Source organism: Eurosta solidaginis, chromosome 1 (genome assembly GCF_040869045.1).
Source record: "Eurosta solidaginis isolate ZX-2024a chromosome 1, ASM4086904v1, whole genome shotgun sequence".
Taxonomy (NCBI): domain Eukaryota; kingdom Metazoa; phylum Arthropoda; class Insecta; order Diptera; family Tephritidae; genus Eurosta; species Eurosta solidaginis.
In genome coordinates this window covers 189,514,745-189,538,577 of record NC_090319.1, presented here as the reverse complement: position 1 = coordinate 189,538,577, position 23,833 = coordinate 189,514,745, and the positions used below count along the sequence as shown (strand labels likewise).

Genomic DNA, 23,833 nt, shown 5'->3' with positions numbered 1-23,833 from the left:
TCGCTGTCATCTAAAAGGAAAAAACCCAACCTCTTTGCTTTTTCGACAAAACAATTTAAAATAAATGAATTGGCAATAAAGTCCAGAATATTCGTGGAAGTTTGTGTCGCTTAATTAATAAAAATATATTTATAATTCCTAGTATTACAAAGTTAATGGTGAATTGGTAAAACCTCGAGAATATTTAGTGAAAAGATCCATCGAAATCGTAGTGAAACTGTGTTGCTAAAGCTACTTCTAGGAATCATTTCAGGCACAATATAGCATAATCTGTGCAATTAAAGCTTGCAGATTTGTAGGAGTTATTTTGCTACTTCTGAACTCGGAAATATTTAATTCGGAAGAAATACAAGTGACATTAATTGAATGTCCTAATACGCTGTGCTTCTCTTTTATACGTGTTGCATTGGTTCTAAATCACAAACCAGTAAACTTTGCGCTGAATTTAAAGAGCGTTCAAAATAATTTTAAACTATCTAAAGCTCCCCAAACGAGCGATTGAAACCGGCCTGTTTACGATCAACATAAACCGACGTCTTTTGTGGAACCACGGAACAAGTTGGTGAATAGCACTATTGAAGGACTAGGAAAGAACAACCACAGAACCACGCCATCGCCGTCAAGGAGTCATTACTGTCGGGCACATCCTCAGAAGTCTATACCGTCCGCAACCCTACCTACATGCCGGTGAGTAACACCCCCTTAATTATCAAGGTGAAAGAGTAAAAGGCGGCTAAGCAATAACCACAATTCCGCTGCTACGACCCGGAAGGTTTGTGCATTGTTGGACAAGCAACGTATTGTATTTGGTATAATATCCGTGGAAGATAGTGCCAAGAGGTAAAGATCGCTAAGCAACACCCGTCTAGAGGAGGAGGAGCGCCAGCTAGAACCAATTTAACAGCAATAACACTGACGCAGCACAAGCCGCCACCAGCAGCCCAAACCGCCACCAGCCCCACTAATACTGATTTTCAACCAACCGGTGAGTACCATCTCCTCATTTAACTAATGGTCCTTCGTCGCCATTGACGAACCCAGCCCCCTTAAAACATAATAATACTCCTCAAAGTATATCCCCAATCAAAATTTGGCGATTCCCAAGAGCTACATATATAGATTTTCCCGCCATTTACATAAATTTCCCGCCAAAAAATACACTTTCCCGCCAGAAAAGTATATACATATATACATATCGCGGTGCAGTACAGACCCAGCAAATCCCACTCATACTTTTACAAAATTAACTTGTGTCCCTTGCGGTATAAATTAAATACATATCTCCACATTTACATTGTTGACGATACCCAGCAAAAAATTCGGCCACTTTCACATAGTCTGAAATACCCAGCAGCAAATTCTGCAGGTCATCCCAACTGGTCCCAGACTACTCCCAATTAATCTAACTGGTCCTAACCTACCCACTCTTGACCGATAGGAAAGCTTCTGCCTTTGGTATTCCCTCATAAATAAACACCAGGCAGTCCCAAAAAATTCCCAAAATAGCTAAAGTAAAACTAAGCAAGTCCTTTTTTAGAATGGCTACCGTGGTCGAAAATAAATTTATATCCGAAACGGATCTCTTTACTGATTACTGCGCTCGGTTCGGCACAACCGAGATCCAAGATAACACCGAGGCATCCCTAAAGATAAAAGATAAAAATATAGATGTGTTCTGGGAAAGGGTACAGAGCGCATATGACGCCGTCGTAGAGTCAGATGACAACGACCTTCCCGAAAACTTTAAGGCCTCAGCCTTCAATAAATACCGCGCCTGTCTTATAGCATATGAAGACACAAAGGCAAGAATAGGCGATCAGCTCCAGCTAAGGGTACTAAGCAATCCCGTTCCCGCTACAACGACCACTCCCCAAGAAAATTCCGGGATGCACCTCAAAGTACCCGCCTGTGACACCGAAGTCTTTTACGGGAGTTATGATGAATGGCCGTCCTTCCGTGACATGTTCACGGCGGTCTATATCAACCACCCCAAACTCTCGAGCGCCCAAAAACTGTACCACCTCAGGTACAAAACCCAAGGAAAAGCCGGCCAGATAGTAAAACAATTTCCACTGAGTGATGACAACTTTGCTCTGGCTTGGGAAGCTCTTAAATCCCGTTATGAAAATAAAAGAGTCCTGGTCGACAACCAAATCAAAGCCCTCATGACCCTCAAGCCCATTCCGACTGAAAACAGCGAAGACATCCAGCGATTGCAATCCTCCGTTAATAACTGTCTCCAGATATTAGCAACCCAACAAGTCTCGACAGACAGTTGGGACCCCATATTAATATATCTGGTAACCTCAAAACTGCCGGAAAATACAGTTGCGCTTTGGGAGCAATCTTTAAGCTCCAGAAGAGACCTACCGAACTGGTCCCAAATGGATCAGTTTTTGACTACTCGGTACGAGATAGTGGAAAGGGTGGATCAATGGCGACCAGCCAAAACCCGATATAACCCACCCTCCACTAATTTCTCAAAGCCTCCCGCAAGTCAAAACAATCCCCAGTTCAGGCAGGCTCAAACCCCTAACCAAAGCCGCAACCCCCCGCAGAACAACAACTACTCTCAAACTCGCACAAATGCTCATATGGCCGAGCATCAAAAAGTATACGCCTGCAGAAAGTGCAAGCAGAACTCCCACAAGCTACAAAGCTGCTTGCATTATAAAAAGCTGGCAATCCCCGAACGGAAAAAATTCGTGAGAGAAAGCAATCTCTGCGAAAACTGCCTGTCACAGACCCACCTCGTAAAAGATTGCACAAGCACAGGAACGTGTCTATACTGCCAAGGTCGCCACAACTCCACCCTCCACGATACCGGAATATCACACCAAACCAATGGTCCTCGAAGAACGGCAGCCCAAGTAGCAACTACTCAGGACGTTACCATCCCAGATCCCAACGAGGAACTTCCAACCACCTCAAACGCTGCCCGCATCCAATCTTTGCATGCGGAAAATGATAGCAAGATCATTCTCCCCACAGCGATAGTGTCCATAGAACACCGAGGGGACTGCTTCAGGCTCAGAGCCTTAGTGGATCAAGGGTCAGAGCGTAGCTTCATCTCGTCGAAAGCTCAAATCAAGCTAGGCCTCCCATATACCCACTCCCTATTTGAAATATCGGGAATGGGAGGCGGAGTAGTACAAACCTCCAACAAGCTATGCTCACTGACCCTAGTCTCAAATGACCACAAGGTAAAAATAAAGGCCCAGGCAATCGTGCTACCTCGACTCACTAGGCAACTCCCAACACTCCGGCTAAATAATGACCAAATGCGTAAATGGTCCCATCTCAAGCTAGCAGACCAGAACACTCATAACCCCTCTCAAATTGATCTGGTATTAGGCAGTGATCTTATCCCTCAAATCATGCTAAATGGCATAGAAAAGATCTCGCCCACACTGCTAGCACAAAACACGATATTTGGCTGGATAATAAGTGGCCAAACCCCCGAAAAGGTCGGATCACACTCCTCTCAAGCGTGGGAAGTGACGAATGTCCAGCTGAATGAACAGCTAAGGCAATTCTGGGAAATCGAAGAAATACCCAGAGTGCGAGTGGAAACCCCAGAAGATAAAATGTGCGAAGACTTTTATCAAAGCACAACCACTCGCATGGATGACGGTCGATATATGGTTCGGCTCCCCTTTAAACCAACATTTCCGAACGATATCGACCTAGGTCAGTCCCGTACTGCAGCCCTACGACAGTTCCACGGCATGGAACGTTCCCTCTCAAAAAAGGGCGATCTCAAGCAGCAGTACGACCAGGTACTCGAAGAATATCTGTCCCTAGGCCACATGGAAGAATGCAGTCCCAACGAAATAGAATCCCTGGGTAAATACTGCTCATTTTATCTCCCTCACCATGCAGTCGTAAGGCCAGACAAAAAGACAACAAAAGTCAGAGTTGTGTTCAACGCCTCCAAAAAGTCGGGTTCCGGTCACTCCCTCAACGACGTTTTATGTACCGGACCAACCCTCCAACCCGATCTCCGACTTATGTTGCTGAAATGGCGAACATATAAATATGTGTTTAATGGCGACGTCGAGAAAATGTACCGCCAAATTCTCTTGCACCCCGAGGACCGAGACTATCAACGGATAATATTCCGAACCCCCGAACATAGTCCAATAAAGGACTACAAGTTAAAAACGGTCACCTTCGGGGTTAACTGCGCGCCCTTCCTGGCTATTCGCACTCTACACGAGCTGGCGAAAGACATAGCCGATTCCCATCCACGCGCAGCCCCAATACTAAAATCCGAGACGTATGTTGACGATATTTTATCTGGCAGTCATGATCTTCAATCAGCCGAGCAATCCCTAACAGAGACTATAGATGCTCTCAATTCAGCCGGCTTTCCCCTAAAAAAGATCACGGCAAACCATCCCAACATCCTCCAAAAAATATCGAAAACTGATCTGCTGGAAACAAACTTTCTCGAGTTCGAAAAGACTAGCACAGCCAAGACCCTGGGCATCCAGTGGAACGCCCTAACGGATACATTCTCGTATACCGTCGACTCAAATCCGGCATCCACGGCAGCCACGAAGCGGCAAATCCTCTCCTCCATTGCGAAACTTTTCGATCCCGCAGGGTGGCTAACGCCAATTATGATCCAAGCAAAAGTCTTGATGCAAGAGCTATGGCTAGACGGGACTGACTGGGATGAGCCTGTGAAACCCCTCCGTCTCATCAAGTGGGCGCAGTTCGCCGACAATCTCCCAACGATCTCGGATATTCAAATACCACGCTGGATAAATTACCACCCCGATAAACCAGTTGAGCTCCATGGCTTCTGCGACGCTTCGGAAAAGGCTTATTGCGCGACACTTTACGTAAAAACCACCGTAGGAACTCAAGTATTCTCTCACCTTTTAGTCTCTAAAGGGAAAGTGGCCCCCCTAAAAACCGTAAGTTTGCCACGACTAGAGTTATGCGGCGCGGTCTTATTAGCCAAGTTAGTCGCAGTTGTCCAATCCCATCTCGGTCTCAATCAGCGAAAGTTAACCCTGTGGTCCGACTCCGAAATCGTTTTAGCCTGGCTTGAGAAACCACCTCATTCCTGGAAAACCTATGTCTCCAATCGAACTGCGCAGATCATCGACCTCATCGGCAATGCCACTTGGCGACATGTACGCAGCAAGGATAATCCCGCAGATATGGGCACCAGAGGATGCACCCCCCTCGAGCTAGCTAGCTCATCGCTATGGTGGAATGGCCCAGAGTGGCTTTCCCGACCCCCCGAGGACTGGCCAACACCAACGGCCAGGAATATTGTACCCCCCGAACTTCGCCGAGTCGAATCACTGCATGCAGCGGAAGAGTCGGAAGACTTCTTGGAACGGTTCTCCTCCTATCCCCGCGCCCTACGCGTAACAGCGTACATGCTGAAGTTTGTAATCCGGCTGAGAAATGCTGTAGGAGGCAATCGTACCCCTAACGATCCCGCCCTCTCTTACGCCGACGTCATGCGCGCGAAAACCCGTCTGCTAAGCTTGACTCAGTCGAGATTCTTCGCTTCCGAAAGAGCCTCCCTCGAAAATTCAAAACCAATCGGAAAGCGAAGTCCCCTACTGGCACTTGACCCCTTCCTGGATACAAACGGGATTCTCCGTGCCAACGGCAGATTAGTAAACGCCGACATGACCTACAATGAGTGTCATCCTATCATTCTCCCCGAAAAGGCGAGATTTACTTCCCTCTATATAAGGTTTCTACACGAGAGCTTCCTCCATGCGGACCTCCGCCTCCTGCAACAAGCTATGAGGCAGGAATTCTATACCCCCCGACTCAAACCTCAGCTAAAAAAATGTATATTCCAATGTAAAGTCTGCACCATTCATAAGCGACAAACGCAATCCCAAATAATGGCAGCTTTACCCCCCCAACGATGCACTTTCGCGCCCCCCTTCACTACTACTGGCGTAGACTTCGCCGGCCCATTTCACATCAAAGCTTCGATGCTCCGATCTCCAACCCTCGTAAAAGGTTATGTGGCCGTTTTCGTTTGCTTCACTACCAAGGCGATCCACCTGGAATTGTGTTCGGATCTCTCTAGCAAGGCTTTTCTCGCTGCCTTCGCCCGGTTTGTAGGGCGTCGAGGTTACCCGAAGCAAATGATGAGCGACAACGGCACAACATTCATTGGTGCTAAGCGAGCTACCGAAGTAGAGTTCGTCGCCTTCCTCAACGAAGTCTCGACAGATATTGTCCAAAAGTATGCGCCACAAGGCATCGATTGGAAATTTATACCCCCCGGCGCACCCCACATGGGCGGATTATGGGAATCCGCCGTCAAAAGCTTTAAAACCCATTTAAAAAAGGTTGCCGGAACACACAGCTTCACCTTTGAAGAATTCTCGACTCTATTAATTCGTGTCGAGGCCGTTCTCAATTCTCGCCCTATCTCCCCGCTTTCCCAGGACCCAGCGGATCTCACCGCCCTCACACCTGGCCACTTTCTCCGAGGCGCACCCCTCCTGGCCATCCCCGAGCCGAACTATGAGCACCTCTCTATGATCAACCGTTGGGACCGGTTGAAAGTTTTACATCACCAATTCAGCAAGCGCTGGAAGAATGACTATCTCATGGAGTTACATAAGCGTTATCGATGGCAAACCGCTCAACCTCCCCCTAAAATCGGCGATCTAGTCGTCATTAAGGAAGACAACCTACCCCCTACCGAATGGCGCCTAGGACGCGTGGAAGACACCCATATAGGAAGAGACGGCCATATCCGAGTAGTCGACGTACGCACGCAAAATGGTGTGCTCACCAGGCCTATCACAAAATTGTGTTTCCTGCCACCAGCGGAATTCGACTCAGAACCCCACGGTTCTTTACCATCTCCCCAACCAACTACAGTCCACTAAGCTTAACTATCGATACCATCTCAGAACAAACTGAATCATACCGCAACCCTCACAGGCAGTCCCTACCTTGATGTCCTCCTCAATATACAACACACATTCACATACTCCTTTTTTCAACAGATGAATCGTCAACGTGCCCCGGTCCCTACACCGCGTCGCTCCTTGGCGTCCCAAGTGACAGTGCCAACGATCTCACCACGAAATGCCGATGCCGTCGCCGACTATCGACGATGCCGTTTGTGTATGCGGCACCACGCGCTCTCGACTTGCCCACTGTTTACGGCCATGGAGCCCCAACAACGCGCCATGATTGCCAGGGCGCACAAATACTGCACCAACTGCCTGGCATTGTCCCATCACACGAGCGTGTGTACGTCCCGCGAGCGCTGTCACGTATGTGGGCTCCATCACCACACACTACTCCACCGCGAAACAGGGAGCCGCCAACCCCCGCAGCCGGGGCGCCATCATCGTCAGTCAGGCCGCCAAGCACCCACCGAAGAGGAGTCTCATCAACAATCACGCCGCCGCGTCGCTACACATCACCGTCGTCGTCGTCAACAGCAGCCTGCGAGGTCGCCTCAGCGCGCGCCTACCGCGCATCCAACCCCGCGACGCAGCATCGAAGAGCGTACCATCCGGTGCACCGCGACCGGCTTGCGCACCGCCACATACAAAACGAAGGTGGGAAAAATCCTGATCCAGGAAGCAGTACGCGCCTTGCAGGAACTGAAGCACACATTAGGCGCTTAGTGCGCCTAGGCGGCCCAGGATGTTTACGCGGCGTAGGCTGCCACTCGCCCCATCTCTCTTTTGTACACACGTATATCCATGAATTTATATCTATTCCGTATCTTATACTGTATTTTATTATGGAATTGTATTATAGTGAATTACCCGCATAATCCATGAATTGTATTTACCCTTTAAATTCCCTATTGGGAACACTAATGGACGTGTGGCAGCCTCCACCGCGAAAATCCACCAAATTTAATTCGCCGCAAATGCAGGATGGCGATCTGGCATGATCGACATCTGTCAGAAAACCACCACCTTTTGGTTATTGAATATGTATGTATTATTATTGTCGCTGTCATCTAAAAGGAAAAAACCCAACCTCTTTGCTTTTTCGACAAAACAATTTAAAATAAATGAATTGGCAATAAAGTCCAGAATATTCGTGGAAGTTTGTGTCGCTTAATTAATAAAAATATATTTATAATTCCTAGTATTACAAAGTTAATGGTGAATTGGTAAAACCTCGAGAATATTTAGTGAAAAGATCCATCGAAATCGTAGTGAAACTGTGTTGCTAAAGCTACTTCTAGGAATCATTTCAGGCACAATATAGCATAATCTGTGCAATTAAAGCTTGCAGATTTGTAGGAGTTATTTTGCTACTTCTGAACTCGGAAATATTTAATTCGGAAGAAATACAAGTGACATTAATTGAATGTCCTAATACGCTGTGCTTCTCTTTTATACGTGTTGCATTGGTTCTAAATCACAAACCAGTAAACTTTGCGCTGAATTTAAAGAGCGTTCAAAATAATTTTAAACTATCTAAAGCTCCCCAAACGAGCGATTGAAACCGGCCTGTTTACGATCAACATAAACCGACGTCTTTTGTGGAACCACGGAACAAGTTGGTGAATAGCACTATTGAAGGACTAGGAAAGAACAACCACAGAACCACGCCATCGCCGTCAAGGAGTCATTACTGTCGGGCACATCCTCAGAAGTCTATACCGTCCGCAACCCTACCTACATGCCGGTGAGTAACACCCCCTTAATTATCAAGGTGAAAGAGTAAAAGGCGGCTAAGCAATAACCACAATTCCGCTGCTACGACCCGGAAGGTTTGTGCATTGTTGGACAAGCAACGTATTGTATTTGGTATAATATCCGTGGAAGATAGTGCCAAGAGGTAAAGATCGCTAAGCAACACCCGTCTAGAGGAGGAGGAGCGCCAGCTAGAACCAATTTAACAGCAATAACACTGACGCAGCACAAGCCGCCACCAGCAGCCCAAACCGCCACCAGCCCCACTAATACTGATTTTCAACCAACCGGTGAGTACCATCTCCTCATTTAACTAACTTTAACTTTAACTTTAACTTTAACTTTAATTTTAACCTTAACTTTAAATTTAACTTTAACTTTAACTTTAACTTTAACTTTGGCTTTAACTTTGGCTTTAACTTTAACTTTAACTTTAACCTTAAGTTTAACTTTAACTTCCACTTTAACTTTGACTTTAACTTTAATTTTAACTTTACCTTTAACTTTAACTTTACCTTTAACTTTAACTTTAACTTTGACTTTAACTTTAATTTTAACTTTACCTTTAACTTTAACTTTACCTTTAACTTTAACTTTAACTTTAACTTTAACCTTAACTTTAAATTTAACTTTAACTTTAACTTTGGCTTTAACTTTGGCTTTAACTTTAACTTTAACTTTAGATTTAACTTTAACTTTAAATTTAACTTTAACTCTAACTTTACCTTTAACTTTAACTTTAACTTTAACTTTAACTTTAGATTTAACTTTAACTTTAAATTTAACTTTAACTTTAACTTTAACTTTAACTTTAACTTTAACTTTAACTTTAACTTTAACTTTAACTTTAACTTTAACTTTAACTTTAACTTTAACTTTAACTTTAACTTTAACTTTAACTTTAAATTTAATTTTAACTTTAACTTTGGCTTTAACTTTGTCTTTAACTTTAACTTTAACTTTAACCTTAACTTTAACTTTAACTTTAACTTTAACTTCCACTTTAACTTTGACTTTAACTTTAATTTTAACTTTACCTTTAACTTTAACTTTACCTTTAACTTTAACTTTGACTTTAACTTTAATTTTAACTTTACCTTTGACTTTAACTTTACCTTTAACTTTAACTTTAACCTTAACTTTAACCTTAACTTTGACTTTAGCTTTAACTTTAACTTTGACTTTAACTTTAATTTTAACTTTACCTTTAACTTTAACTTTACCTTTAACTTTAACTTTGACTTTAACTTTAATTTTAACTTTACCTTTAACTTTACCTTTAACTTTAACTTTAACCTTAACTTTAACTTTAACCTTAAGTTTAACTTTGACTTTAACTTTAACTTTAACCTTATCTTTAACTTTAACTTTAACTTTAACGTTAACTTTAACTTTAACATTAACTTTAACTTTAATTTTAACTTTAACTTTGACTTTAACTTTAACTTTAACTTTAACTTTAACTTTAACTTTAACTTTAACTTTAACTTTAACTTTAACTTTAACTTTAACTTTAACTTTAACTTTAACTTTAACTTTAACTTTAACTTAACTTTAACTTTAACTTCCACTTTAACTTTAACTTTAACTTTAACTTTAACTTAACTTTAACTTCCACTTTAACTTTAACCTTAACTTTAACCTTAACTTTAAGTTTAACTTTAACTTTAACTTTAACTTTAACTTTAACTTTGACTTTAACTTTAATTTTAACTTTACCTTTAACTTTAACTTTACCTTTAACTTTAACTTTAACTTTAACCTTAAGTTTAACTTTGACTTTAACTTTAACATTAACCTTAACTTTTTACTTTACTTTTAACTTTAATTTTAACTTTAACTTTAACTTTAGATTTAACTTTAACTTTAAATTTAACTTTAACTTTAACTTTAACCTTAACTTTAAATTTAACTTTAACTTTAACTTTAACTTTGGCTATAACTTTGGCTATAACTTTAACTTTAACCTTAACTTTAACTTTAACTTTCACTTTAACTTTGACTTTAATTTTAATTTTAACTTTACCTTTAACTTTAACTTTACCTTTAACTTTAACTTTGACTTTAACTTTAATTTTAACTTTACCTTTAACTTTAACTTTACCTTTAACTTTAACTTTAACTTTAACCTTAACTTTAACCTTAAATTTGACTTTAACTTTAACTTTAACTTTAACTTTGACTTTAACTTTAATTTTAACTTTACCTTTAACTTTAACTTTACCTTTAACTTTAACTTTAACTTTAACCTTAAGTTTAACTTTGACTTTAACTTTAACATTAACCTTAACTTTAACTGTAACTTTAACTTTAACATTAACTTTAATTTAACTTAAACTTTAACTTTAACCTTAACTTTAACTTTAACTTTAACTTTGACTTTAAATTTAACTTTAACTTTACCTTTAACTTTAACTTTAATTTTAACATTAATTTTAACTTTAACTTTAACTTTAACCTTAACTTTAACTTTAACTTTAACTTTGACTTTAACTTTAACTTTAACTTTAACTTTAACTTTAACTTTAACTTTAACTTTAACTTTAACTTTAACTTTAACCTTAACTTTAACTTTAACTTTCACTTTAACTTTAACATTAATTTTAACTTTAATTTTAACTTTAACTTTAACTTTCACTTTAACTTTAATTTTAACTTTAATTTTAACTTTAACTTTAACTTTAACCTTAACCTTAACTTTAACTTTAACTTTACCTTTGACTTTAACTTTAACTTTACCTTTAACTTTAACTTTAACTTTAACTTTAACTTTAATTTTAACTTTAAATTTAACTTTAACTTTAACTTTAACTTTAACTTTAACTTTAACCTTAACTTTAGCTTTAACTTTAACTTTAACTTTGGCTTTAACTTTAACTTTAACTTTAAGTTTAACCTTAACTTTAACTTTAACTTCCACTTTAACTTTAACTTTAACTTCCACTTTAACTTTAACTTTAACTTTAACTTTCACTTTAACTTTAACTTTAACTTTAACTTTAACTTTAACTTTAACATTAATTTTAACTTTAACTTTAATTTTAACTTTACCTTTAACTTTAACTTTACCTTTAACTTTAACCTTAACTTTAACTTTAACCTTAAGTTTAAGTTTGACTTTAACTTTAACCTTAACTTTAACTTTAACATTAATTTTAACTTTAACTTTAACTTTAACCTTAACTTTAACTTTGACTTTAACTTTAACTTTGACTTTAACTTTAACTTTAACTTTAACCTTAACTTTAACTTTAACTTTAACTTTAACTTTGACTTTAACTTTAATTTTAACTTTACCTTTAACTTTAACTTTACCTTTAACTTTAACTTTAACTTTAACCTTAACTTTAACTTTAACCTTAAGTTTAACTTTGACTTTAACTTTAACTTTAACCTTAACTTTAACTTTAACTTTAACTTCCACTTTAACTTTAACTTTAACTTCCACTTTAACTTTAACTTTAACTTTAACTTTAACTTTAACTTTAACTTTAACTTTAACTTTAACTTTAACTTTAACTTTAACTTTAACTTTAACTTCAACTTTAACTTTAACTTTAACTTTAACCTTAACTTTAACCTTAACTTTGACTTTAACTTTAACTTTAACTTTAACTTTAACTTTAACTTTAACTTTAACTTTAACTTTAACTTTAACTTTAACTTTAACTTTAACTTTAACTTTAACTTTAACTTTAACCTTAACTTTAACTTTGACTTTGACTTTAACTTTAACTTTAACTTTAACTTTAACTTTAACCTTAACTTTAACTTTAACTTTAACCTTAACTTTAACTTTAACCTTAAGTTTAACTTTGACTTTAACTTTAACTTTAACCTTAACTTTAACTTTAACTTTATCTTTAGATTTAACTTTAACTTTAAATTTAACTTTAACTTTAACTTTAACTTTAACTTTAACTTTAACTTTAACTTTAACTTTAACTTTAAATTTAACTTTAACTTTAACTTTAACTTTAACTTTAACTTTAACTTTGGCTTTAACTTTAACTTTAACTTTAACTTTAACTTTAACTTTAACATCAACTTTAACTTTAACCTTAACTTTGACTTTAACTTTAACTTTAACTTTAACTTAACTTTAACTTTAACCTTAACTTTAACTTTAACTTTGACTTTAACTTTAATTTTAACTTTACCTTTAACTTTAACTTTACCTTTAACTTTAACTTTAACTTTAACTTTCACTTTAACTTTAACATTAACTTTAACTTTGACTTTAACCTTAACTTTAACTTTAACTTTGACTTTAACTTTAACTTTAACTTAACTTTAACTTTAACCTTAACTTTAACTTTAACTTTAACTTCCACTTTAACTTTAACTTTAACTTTAACTTTAACTTTAACATTAATTTTAACTTTAACTTTAACTTTAACATTAATTTTAACTTTAACTTTAACTTTAACCTTAACTTTAACTTTGACTTTAACTTTAACTTTAACTTTAACTTTGACTTTATCTTTAACTTTGACTTTAACTTTAACTTTGACTTTAACTTTAACTTTAACTTAACTTTAACTTTAACTTTAACTTAACTTTAACTTTAACTTTAACCTTAACTTTAACTTCCACTTTAACTTTAGATTTAACTTTAACTTTAACTTTAATTTTAACTTTAACTTTAACTTTAACTTTAACATTAATTTTAACTTTAACTTTAACTTCAACTTTAACCTTAACTTTAACTTTGACTTTAACTTTAACTTTGACTTTGACTTTGACTTTAACTTTAACTTTAACTTTAACTTTAACTTTAACTTTAACTTAACCTTTAACTTTAACTTGAACTTTAACTTTAACTTGAACTTTAACTTTAACTTTAACTTTGACTTTATCTTTAACTTTGACTTTAACTTTAACTTTAACTTTAACTTTAACTTTAACTTTAACTTTGACTTTAACTTTAACTTTAACTTTAACTTTAATTTTAATTTTAATTTTAACTTTAACTTTAACTTTAACTTAAACTTTAACTTTAACTTTAACTTAAATTTAACTTTAACTTTAACCTTAACTTTAACTTTGACTTTAACTTTAACTTTGACTTTAACTTTAATTTTAACTTTACCTTTAACTTTAACTTTACCTTTAACTTCAACTTTAACTTTAACTTTCACTTTAACTTTAACTTTAACTTTAACATTAACTTTAACTTTGACTTTAACTTTAACTTTAACTTTAACCTTAACTTTAACTTTAACTTTAACTTTAACTTTATCTTTAACTTCCACTTTAACTTTAACTTTAACTTTAACTTTAACTTTAACTTCAACTTTAACTTTAACTTTAACTTTAACTTTAACTTTAACTTTAACTTTAACCTTAACTTTGACTTTAACTTTAACTTTAAATTTAACCTTAACTTTAACTTTGACTTTAACTTTAACTTTAACTTTAACCTTAACTTTAACTTTAACTTTAACTTTAACTTTAACCTTAACTTTAACTTTAACTTTAACTTTAACTTTAACTTCAACTTTAACTTTAACTTTAACCTTAACTTTAACTTTAACTTTAACTTTAACCTTAACTTTAACTTTAACTTCCACTTTAACTTTAACTTTAAATTTAACTTTAACTTTAACTTTAACTTTAACTTTAACTTTCACTTTAACTTTAACTTTAACATTAATTTTAACTTTAACTTTAACTTTAACCTTAACTTTAACTTTAACTTTAACTTTAACTTTAACTTTAACTTTAACTTTAACTTTAACTTTAACTTTAACTTTAACTTTAACTCTAACTTTAACTTTGACTTTAACTTTAACTTTAACTTTACCTTTAACTTTAACTTTAACTTTAACTTTAACTTTAATTTTAGATTTAACTTTAACTTTAAATTTAACTTTAACTTTAACTTTAAATTTAACTTTAACTTTGGCTTTAACTTTTGCTTTAACTTTAACTTTAACCTTAACTTTAACTTTGACTTTAACTTTGACTTTAACTTTAACTTTAACTTTAACCTTAACTTTAACTTTAACTTCCACTTTAACTTTAACTTTAACTTTAACTTTAACTTCAACTTTAACTTTAACTTTAACTTTAACTTTAACTTTAACTTTAATTTTAACTTTAACTTTAACTTTAACTTTATCTTTAACTTTAACTTTAACCTTAACTTTAACTTTAACTTTAACTTGAACTTTGACTTTAACTTTAATTTTAACTTTACCTTTAACTTTAACTTTACCTTTAACTTTAACTATAACTTTAATTTTAACTTTAACTTTAACTTTGGCTTTAACTTTAACTTTAACTTTAACTTTAACTTTCACTTTAACTTTAACTTTAACTTTAACATTAATTTTAACTTTAACTTTAACTTTAGTTTTAACTTTAACTTTAACTATAACTTTGACTTTAACTTTAACTTTAACTTTAACTTTAACTTTAACTTTACCTTTAACTTTAACTTTAACTTTAACTTTAACTTTAACTTTAACTTTAACTTCCACTTTAACTTTAACTTTAACCTAAATTTTAACCTTAAGTTTAACTTTGACTTTAACTTTAACTTTAACTTTAACTTTAACTTTAACTTTAACTTAAACTTAAACTTTAACTTTAAGTTAAATTTAACTTTAATTTTAACCTTAACTTTAACTTTGACTTTAACTTTAACTTTGACTTTAACTTTAACTTTAACTTTAACTTTAACTTAACCTTTAACTTTAACTTTAACTTTAACTTTAACTTTAACCTTAACTTTAACTTTAACTTTGACTTTAACTTTAACTTTAACTTAACTTTAACTTTAACTTTAACCTTAACTTTAACTTTAACTTTAACTTCCACTTTAACTTTAACTTTAACTTTAACTTTAACTTTAACTTTAACATTAATTTTAACTTTAACTTTAACTTTAACATTAATTTTAACTTTAACTTTAACTTTAACCTTAACTTTAACTTTGACTTTAACTTTAACTTTAACTTTAACTTTAACTTTGACTTTATCTTTAACTTTGACTTTAACTTTAACTTTGACTTTAACTTTAACTTTAACTTAACTTTAACTTTAACTTTAACTTAACTTTAACTTTAACTTTAACCTTAACTTTAACTTCCACTTTAACTTTAGATTTAACTTTAACTTTAACTTAAATTTTAACTTTAACTTTAACTTTAACATTAATTTTACTTTAACTTTAACCTTAACTTTAACTTTGACTTTAACTTTGACTTTGACTTTGACTTTAACTTTAACTTTAACTTTAACTTTAACTTTAACTTTAACTTTAACTTTAACTTTAACTTAACCTTTAACTTTAACTTGAACTTTAACTTTAACTTTAACTTGAACTTTAACTTTAACTTTAACTTTGACTTTATCTTTAACTTTGACTTTAACTTTAACTTTAACTTTAACTTTAACTTTAACTTTGACTTTAACTTTAATTTTAACTTTAACTTTAACTTTAATTTTAATTTTAATTTTAACTTTAACTTTAACTTTAACTTTAACTTTAACTTTAACTTTAACTTTAACTTTAACTTTAACTTTAACTTTAACTTTAACTTCAACTTTAACTTTAACTTTAACCTTAACCTTAACTTTAACTTTAACTTTAACCTTAACTTTAACTTTAACTTTCACTTTAACTTTAATTTTAACTTTAACTTTACCTTTAACTTTAACTTTGTAACGTAGCAAATGCTACGCCACAATATCTATTTCCTATTTAGCGCCCACCCCTAACATCATATTTTCCATTTACTGCCCACCCCTAGTAGTGTATGTACCGACATACATATATACATACATACCGGCCCAACAACCATCGCGCAAGCACAAAGCAAGCCAGCGATGGCTTTAACTTTAGCTTTGACTTTAACTTTAACTTTAACTTTAACTTTAACTTTAACTTTACCTTTAACTTTAACTTTAACTTTAATTTTAACTTTAACTTTAACTTTAACTTTAACATTAACTTTAACTTCAACTTTAACTTTAAATTTAACTTTAACCTTAACCTTAACTTTAGCTTTAACTTTAACTTTAACTTTAACTTTAACTTTAACTTTAACTTTAACTTTAACTTTAACTTTAACTTTAACTTTAACCTTAACTTTAACCTTAACTTTGACTTTAACTTTAACTTTAACTTTAACTTTAACTTTAACTTTAACTTTACCTTTAACTTTAACTTTAACTTTAATTTTAACTTTAACTTTAACTTTAACATTAACTTTAACTTCAACTTTAACTTTAAATTTAACTTTAACCTTAACCTTAACTTTAGCTTTAACTTTAACTTTAACTTTAACTTTAACTTTAACTTTAACTTTAACTTTAACTTTAACTTTAACTTTAACTTTAACTTTAACTTTAACTTTAACTTTAACTTTAACTTTAACTTTAACCTTAACTTTAACCTTAACTTTGACATTAACTTTAACTTAACTTTAACTTTAACTTTAACCTTAACTTTAACTTTAACTTCCACTTTAACTTTAGCTTTAACTTTAACTTTAACTTTAATTTTAACTTTAAATTTAACTTTAACTTTAACTTTAACCTTAACTTTAACTTTAACTTTGACTTTAACTTTAACTTTAACTTTACCTTTAACTTTAACTTTAATTTTAACTTTAACTTTAACTTTAACATTAATTTTAACTTTAACTTTAACTTTAACCTTAACTTTAACTTTGACTTTAACTTTAACTTTGACTTTAACTTTAACTTTAACTTTAACTTTAACTTTAACTTTAACTTTAACTTTAACTTTAACTTTAACTTTAACTTTAACCTTAACTTTCACTTTAACTTTAACTTTAACTGTAACTTTAACTTTAACTTTAACTTTAACATTAATTTTAACTTTAACTTTACCTTTAACTTTAACTTTAAATTTAACTTTAACTTTAACTTTAACTTTAACTTTAACTTTAACTTTAACTTTAACTTTAACTTTAACTTTAACTTTAACTTTAACTTTAACTTTAACTTTAACTTTAACTTTAACTTTAACTTTAACTTTAACTTTAACTTTAACTTTAACTTTAACTTTAACTTCCACTTTAACTTTAACTTTAACTTTCACTTTAACTTTAACTTTAACTTTAACTTTAACTTTAACTTTAACTTTAACTTTAACTTTAACTTTAACATTAATTTTAACTTTAACTTTAACATTAATTTTAACTTTAACTTTAACTTTAACCTTAACTTTAACTTTGACTTTAACTTTAACTTTGACTTTAACTTTAACTTTAACTTAACCTTTAACTTTAACTTTAACTTGAACTTGAACTTTAACTTGAACTTTAACTTTAACTTTGACTTTATCTTTAACTTTGACTTTAACTTTAACTTTAACTTTAACATTAATTTTAACTTTAACTTTAACATTAATTTTAACTTTAACTTTAACCTTAACTTTAACTTTGACTTTAACTTTAACTTTGACTTTGACTTTAACTTTAACTTTAACTTAACCTTTAACTTTAACTTTAACTTGAACTTTAACTTGAAATTTAACTTTAACTTTGACTTTATCTTTAACTTTGACTTTAACTTTAACTTTAACTTTAACTTTGACTTTAACTTTAACTTTAACCTTAACTTTAACTTTAACCTTAACTTAAACTTTGACTTTAACTTTAACTTTAACTTTAACTTTAACTTTAACTTTAACTTTAACTTTAACCTTAACTTTGACTTTGACTTTAACTTTAACTTTAACTTTAACTTTAACTTTAACTTTAACTTTAACATTAATTTTAACTTTAACTTTAACTTGAACTTGAACTTTAACTTAACCTTTAACTTTGACTTTAACTTTAACTTTAACTTTAACTTTAACTTAACCTTTAACTTTAACTTTAACTTTAACTTTAACTTTAACTTTAACTTTAACTTTAACTTTAACTTTAACTTTAACTTTCACTTTAACTTTAACTTTAACTGTAACTTTAACTTTAACTTTAACATTAATTTTAACTTTAACTTTAACTTTACCTTTAACTTTAACTTTAAATTTAACTTTAACTTTAACTTTAACTTTAACTTTAACTTTAACTTTAACTTTAACTTTAACTTTAACTTTAACTTTAACTTTAACTTTAACTTTAACTTTAACTTCCACTTTAACTTTAACTTTAACTTTCACTTTAACTTTAACTTTAACTTTAACTTTAACTTTAACTCTCACTTTAACTTTAACTTTAACTGTAACTTTAACTTTAACTTTAACATTAATTTTAACTTTAACTTTACCTTTAACTTTAACTTTAAATTTAACTTTAACTTTAACTTTAACTTTAACTTTAACTTTAACTTTAACTTTAACTTCCACTTTAACTTTAACTTTAACTTTAACTTTAACTTTAACTTTAACTTTAACTTTAACTTTAACTTTAACTTTAACTTTAACTTGAACTTTAACTTTAATTTTAATTTTTACTTTAACTTTAACTTTAACATTAATTTTAACTTTAACTTTAACCTTAACTTTAACTTTGACTTAACCTTTAACTTTGACTTTAACTTTAACTTTCACTTTAACTTAACCTTTAACTTTAACTTTAACTTTAACTTTAACTTCCACTTTAACTTTAACTTTGACTTTAACTTTAACTTTAACTTTAACTTTAACATTAACTTTAACTTGAACTTTAACTTGAACTTTAACTTTAATTTTAATTTTTACTTTAACTTTAACTTTAACATTAATTTTAACTTTAACTTTAACCTTAACTTTAACTTTGACTTAACCTTTAACTTTGACTTTAACTTTAACTTTAACTTAACTTTTAACTTTAACTTTAACTTTAACTTTAACTTTAACTTTAACTTTAACTTTAACTTTAACTTTAACTTTAACTTTAACTTTAACTTTAACTTTAACTTTAACTTTAACTTTAACTTTAACTTTAACTTTAACTTTAACTTTAACTTTAACTTTAACTTTAACTTTAACTTTAACTTTCACTTTAACTTTAACTTTAACTGTAACTTTAACTTTAACTTTAACATTAATTTTAACTTTAACTTTACCTTTAACTTTAACTTTAAATTTCACTTTAACTTTAACTTTAACTTTAACTTTAACTTTAACTTCCACTTTAACTTTAACTTTAACTTTCACTTTAACTTTAACTTTAACTTTAACTTTAACTTTAACTTTAACTTTAACTTTAACTTTAACTTTAACTTTAACCTTAACCTTAACTTTAACTTTAACTTTAACCTTAACTTTAACTTTAACTTTCACTTTAACTTTAATTTTAACTTTAACTTTACCTTTAACTTTAACTTTGTAACGTAGCAAATGCTACGCCACAATATCTATTTCCTATTTAGCGCCCACCCCTAACATCATATTTTCCATTTACTGCCCACCCCTAGTAGTGTATGTACCGACATACATATATACATACATACCGGCCCAACAACCATCGCGCAAGCACAAAGCAAGCCAGCGATGGCTTTAACTTTAGCTTTGACTTTAACTTTAACTTTAACTTTAACTTTAACTTTAACTTTACCTTTAACTTTAACTTTAACTTTAATTTTAACTTTAACTTTAACTTTAACTTTAACATTAACTTTAACTTCAACTTTAACTTTAAATTTAACTTTAACCTTAACCTTAACTTTAGCTTTAACTTTAACTTTAACTTTAACTTTAACTTTAACTTTAACTTTAACTTTAACTTTAACTTTAACTTTAACTTTAACCTTAACTTTAACCTTAACTTTGACTTTAACTTTAACTTTAACTTTAACTTTAACTTTAACTTTAACTTTACCTTTAACTTTAACTTTAACTTTAATTTTAACTTTAACTTTAACTTTAACATTAACTTTAACTTCAACTTTAACTTTAAATTTAACTTTAACCTTAACCTTAACTTTAGCTTTAACTTTAACTTTAACTTTAACTTTAACTTTAACTTTAACTTTAACTTTAACTTTAACTTTAACTTTAACTTTAACTTTAACTTTAACTTTAACTTTAACTTTAACTTTAACTTTAACCTTAACTTTAACCTTAACTTTGACATTAACTTTAACTTAACTTTAACTTTAACTTTAACCTTAACTTTAACTTTAACTTCCACTTTAACTTTAGCTTTAACTTTAACTTTAACTTTAATTTTAACTTTAAATTTAACTTTAACTTTAACTTTAACCTTAACTTTAACTTTAACTTTGACTTTAACTTTAACTTTAACTTTACCTTTAACTTTAACTTTAATTTTAACTTTAACTTTAACTTTAACATTAATTTTAACTTTAACTTTAACTTTAACCTTAACTTTAACTTTGACTTTAACTTTAACTTTGACTTTAACTTTAACTTTAACTTTAACTTTAACTTTAACTTTAACTTTAACTTTAACTTTAACTTTAACTTTAACCTTAACTTTCACTTTAACTTTAACTTTAACTGTAACTTTAACTTTAACTTTAACTTTAACATTAATTTTAACTTTAACTTTACCTTTAACTTTAACTTTAAATTTAACTTTAACTTTAACTTTAACTTTAACTTTAACTTTAACTTTAACTTTAACTTTAACTTTAACTTTAACTTTAACTTTAACTTTAACTTTAACTTTAACTTTAACTTTAACTTTAACTTTAACTTTAACTTTAACTTTAACTTTAACTTTAACTTTAACTTCCACTTTAACTTTAACTTTAACTTTCACTTTAACTTTAACTTTAACTTTAACTTTAACTTTAACTTTAACTTTAACTTTAACTTTAACTTTAACATTAATTTTAACTTTAACTTTAACATTAATTTTAACTTTAACTTTAACTTTAACCTTAACTTTAACTTTGACTTTAACTTTAACTTTGACTTTAACTTTAACTTTAACTTAACCTTTAACTTTAACTTTAACTTGAACTTGAACTTTAACTTTAACTTTGACTTTATCTTTAACTTTGACTTTAACTTTAACTTTAACTTTAACATTAATTTTAACTTTAACTTTAACATTAATTTTAACTTTAACTTTAACCTTAACTTTAACTTTGACTTTAACTTTAACTTTGACTTTGACTTTAACTTTAACTTTAACTTAACCTTTAACTTTAACTTTAACTTGAACTTTAACTTGAAATTTAACTTTAACTTTGACTTTATCTTTAACTTTGACTTTAACTTTAACTTTAACTTTAACTTTGACTTTAACTTTAACTTTAACCTTAACTTTAACTTTAACCTTAACTTAAACTTTGACTTTAACTTTAACTTTAACTTTAACTTTAACTTTAACTTTAACTTTAACCTTAACTTTGACTTTGACTTTAACTTTAACTTTAACTTTAACTTTAACTTTAACTTTAACTTTAACATTAATTTTAACTTTAACTTTAACTTGAACTTGAACTTTAACTTAACCTTTAACTTTGACTTTAACTTTAACTTTAACTTTAACTTTAACTTAACCTTTAACTTTAACTTTAACTTTAACTTTAACTTTAACTTTAACTTTAACTTTAACTTTAACTTTAACTTTAACTTTAACTTTCACTTTAACTTTAACTTTAACTGTAACTTTAACTTTAACTTTAACATTAATTTTAACTTTAACTTTAACTTTACCTTTAACTTTAACTTTAAATTTAACTTTAACTTTAACTTTAACTTTAACTTTAACTTTAACTTTAACTTTAACTTTAACTTTAACTTTAACTTTAACTTTAACTTTAACTTTAACTTCCACTTTAACTTTAACTTTAACTTTCACTTTAACTTTAACTTTAACTTTAACTTTAACTTTAACTTTCACTTTAACTTTAACTTTAACTGTAACTTTAACTTTAACTTTAACATTAATTTTAACTTTAACTTTACCTTTAACTTTAACTTTAAATTTAACTTTAACTTTAACTTTAACTTTAACTTTAACTTTAACTTTAACTTTAACTTTAACTTCCACTTTAACTTTAACTTTAACTTTAACTTTAACTTTAACTTTAACTTTAACTTTAACTTTAACTTTAACTTTAACTTTAACTTTAACTTGAACTTTAACTTTAATTTTAATTTTTACTTTAACTTTAACTTTAACATTAATTTTAACTTTAACTTTAACCTTAACTTTAACTTTGACTTAACCTTTAACTTTGACTTTAACTTTAACTTTCACTTTAACTTAACCTTTAACTTTAACTTTAACTTTAACTTTAACTTCCACTTTAACTTTAACTTTGACTTTAACTTTAACTTTAACTTTAACTTTAACATTAACTTTAACTTGAACTTTAACTTGAACTTTAACTTTAATTTTAATTTTTACTTTAACTTTAACTTTAACATTAATTTTAACTTTAACTTTAACCTTAACTTTAACTTTGACTTAACCTTTAACTTTGACTTTAACTTTAACTTTAACTTAACTTTTAACTTTAACTTTAACTTTAACTTTAACTTTAACTTTAACTTTAACTTTAACTTTAACTTTAACTTTAACTTTAACTTTAACTTTAACTTTAACTTTAACTTTAACTTTAACTTTAACTTTAACTTTAACTTTAACTTTAACTTTAACTTTAACTTTCACTTTAACTTTAACTTTAACTGTAACTTTAACTTTAACTTTAACATTAATTTTAACTTTAACTTTACCTTTAACTTTAACTTTAAATTTCACTTTAACTTTAACTTTAACTTTAACTTTAACTTTAACTTCCACTTTAACTTTAACTTTAACTTTCACTTTAACTTTAACTTTAACTTTAACTTTAACTTTAACTTTAACTTTAACTTTAACTTTAACTTTAACTTCCACTTTAACTTTAACTTTAACTTTAACTTTCACTTTAACTTTAACTTGAACTTGAACTTTAACTTTAAATTTAACTTTAACTTTAACTTTAACTTTAACTTTAACCTTAACTTTAGCTTTAACTTTAACTTTAACTTTGGCTTTAACTTTAACTTTAACTTTAACTTCCACTTTAACTTTAAGTTTAACTTTAACTTCCACTTTAACTTTAACTTTAACTTTCACTTTAACTTTAACTTTAACTTTAACTTTAACATTAATTTTAACTTTAACTTTAACTTTAACTTTAACTTTAACTTTAACCTTAACTTTAACTTTAACTTTAACATTGACTTTAACTTTAACTTTAACTTTACCTTTAACTTTAACTTTAACTTTAAC

The 23,833-nt window shown here is 30.2% G+C and overlaps 2 protein-coding genes across 6 annotated transcripts in view; one reads left to right on the top strand and one right to left on the bottom strand.

The window, feature by feature from the left end:
• The window catches only part of tw (Protein O-mannosyl-transferase 2), a 2,413,568-nt gene that overhangs the window by 1,731,693 nt on the left and 658,042 nt on the right, over positions 1-23,833 (bottom strand). The window lies entirely within an intron of this gene.
• LOC137240320 (uncharacterized) lies at positions 90-7,664 on the top strand. Its single transcript, XM_067766391.1, has 2 exons — positions 90-687; positions 7,008-7,664. The coding sequence occupies exons 1-2, from the start codon at positions 682-684 to the stop codon at positions 7,638-7,640; spliced, it is 639 nt and encodes a 212-aa protein (XP_067622492.1). The 5' UTR covers positions 90-681; the 3' UTR covers positions 7,641-7,664.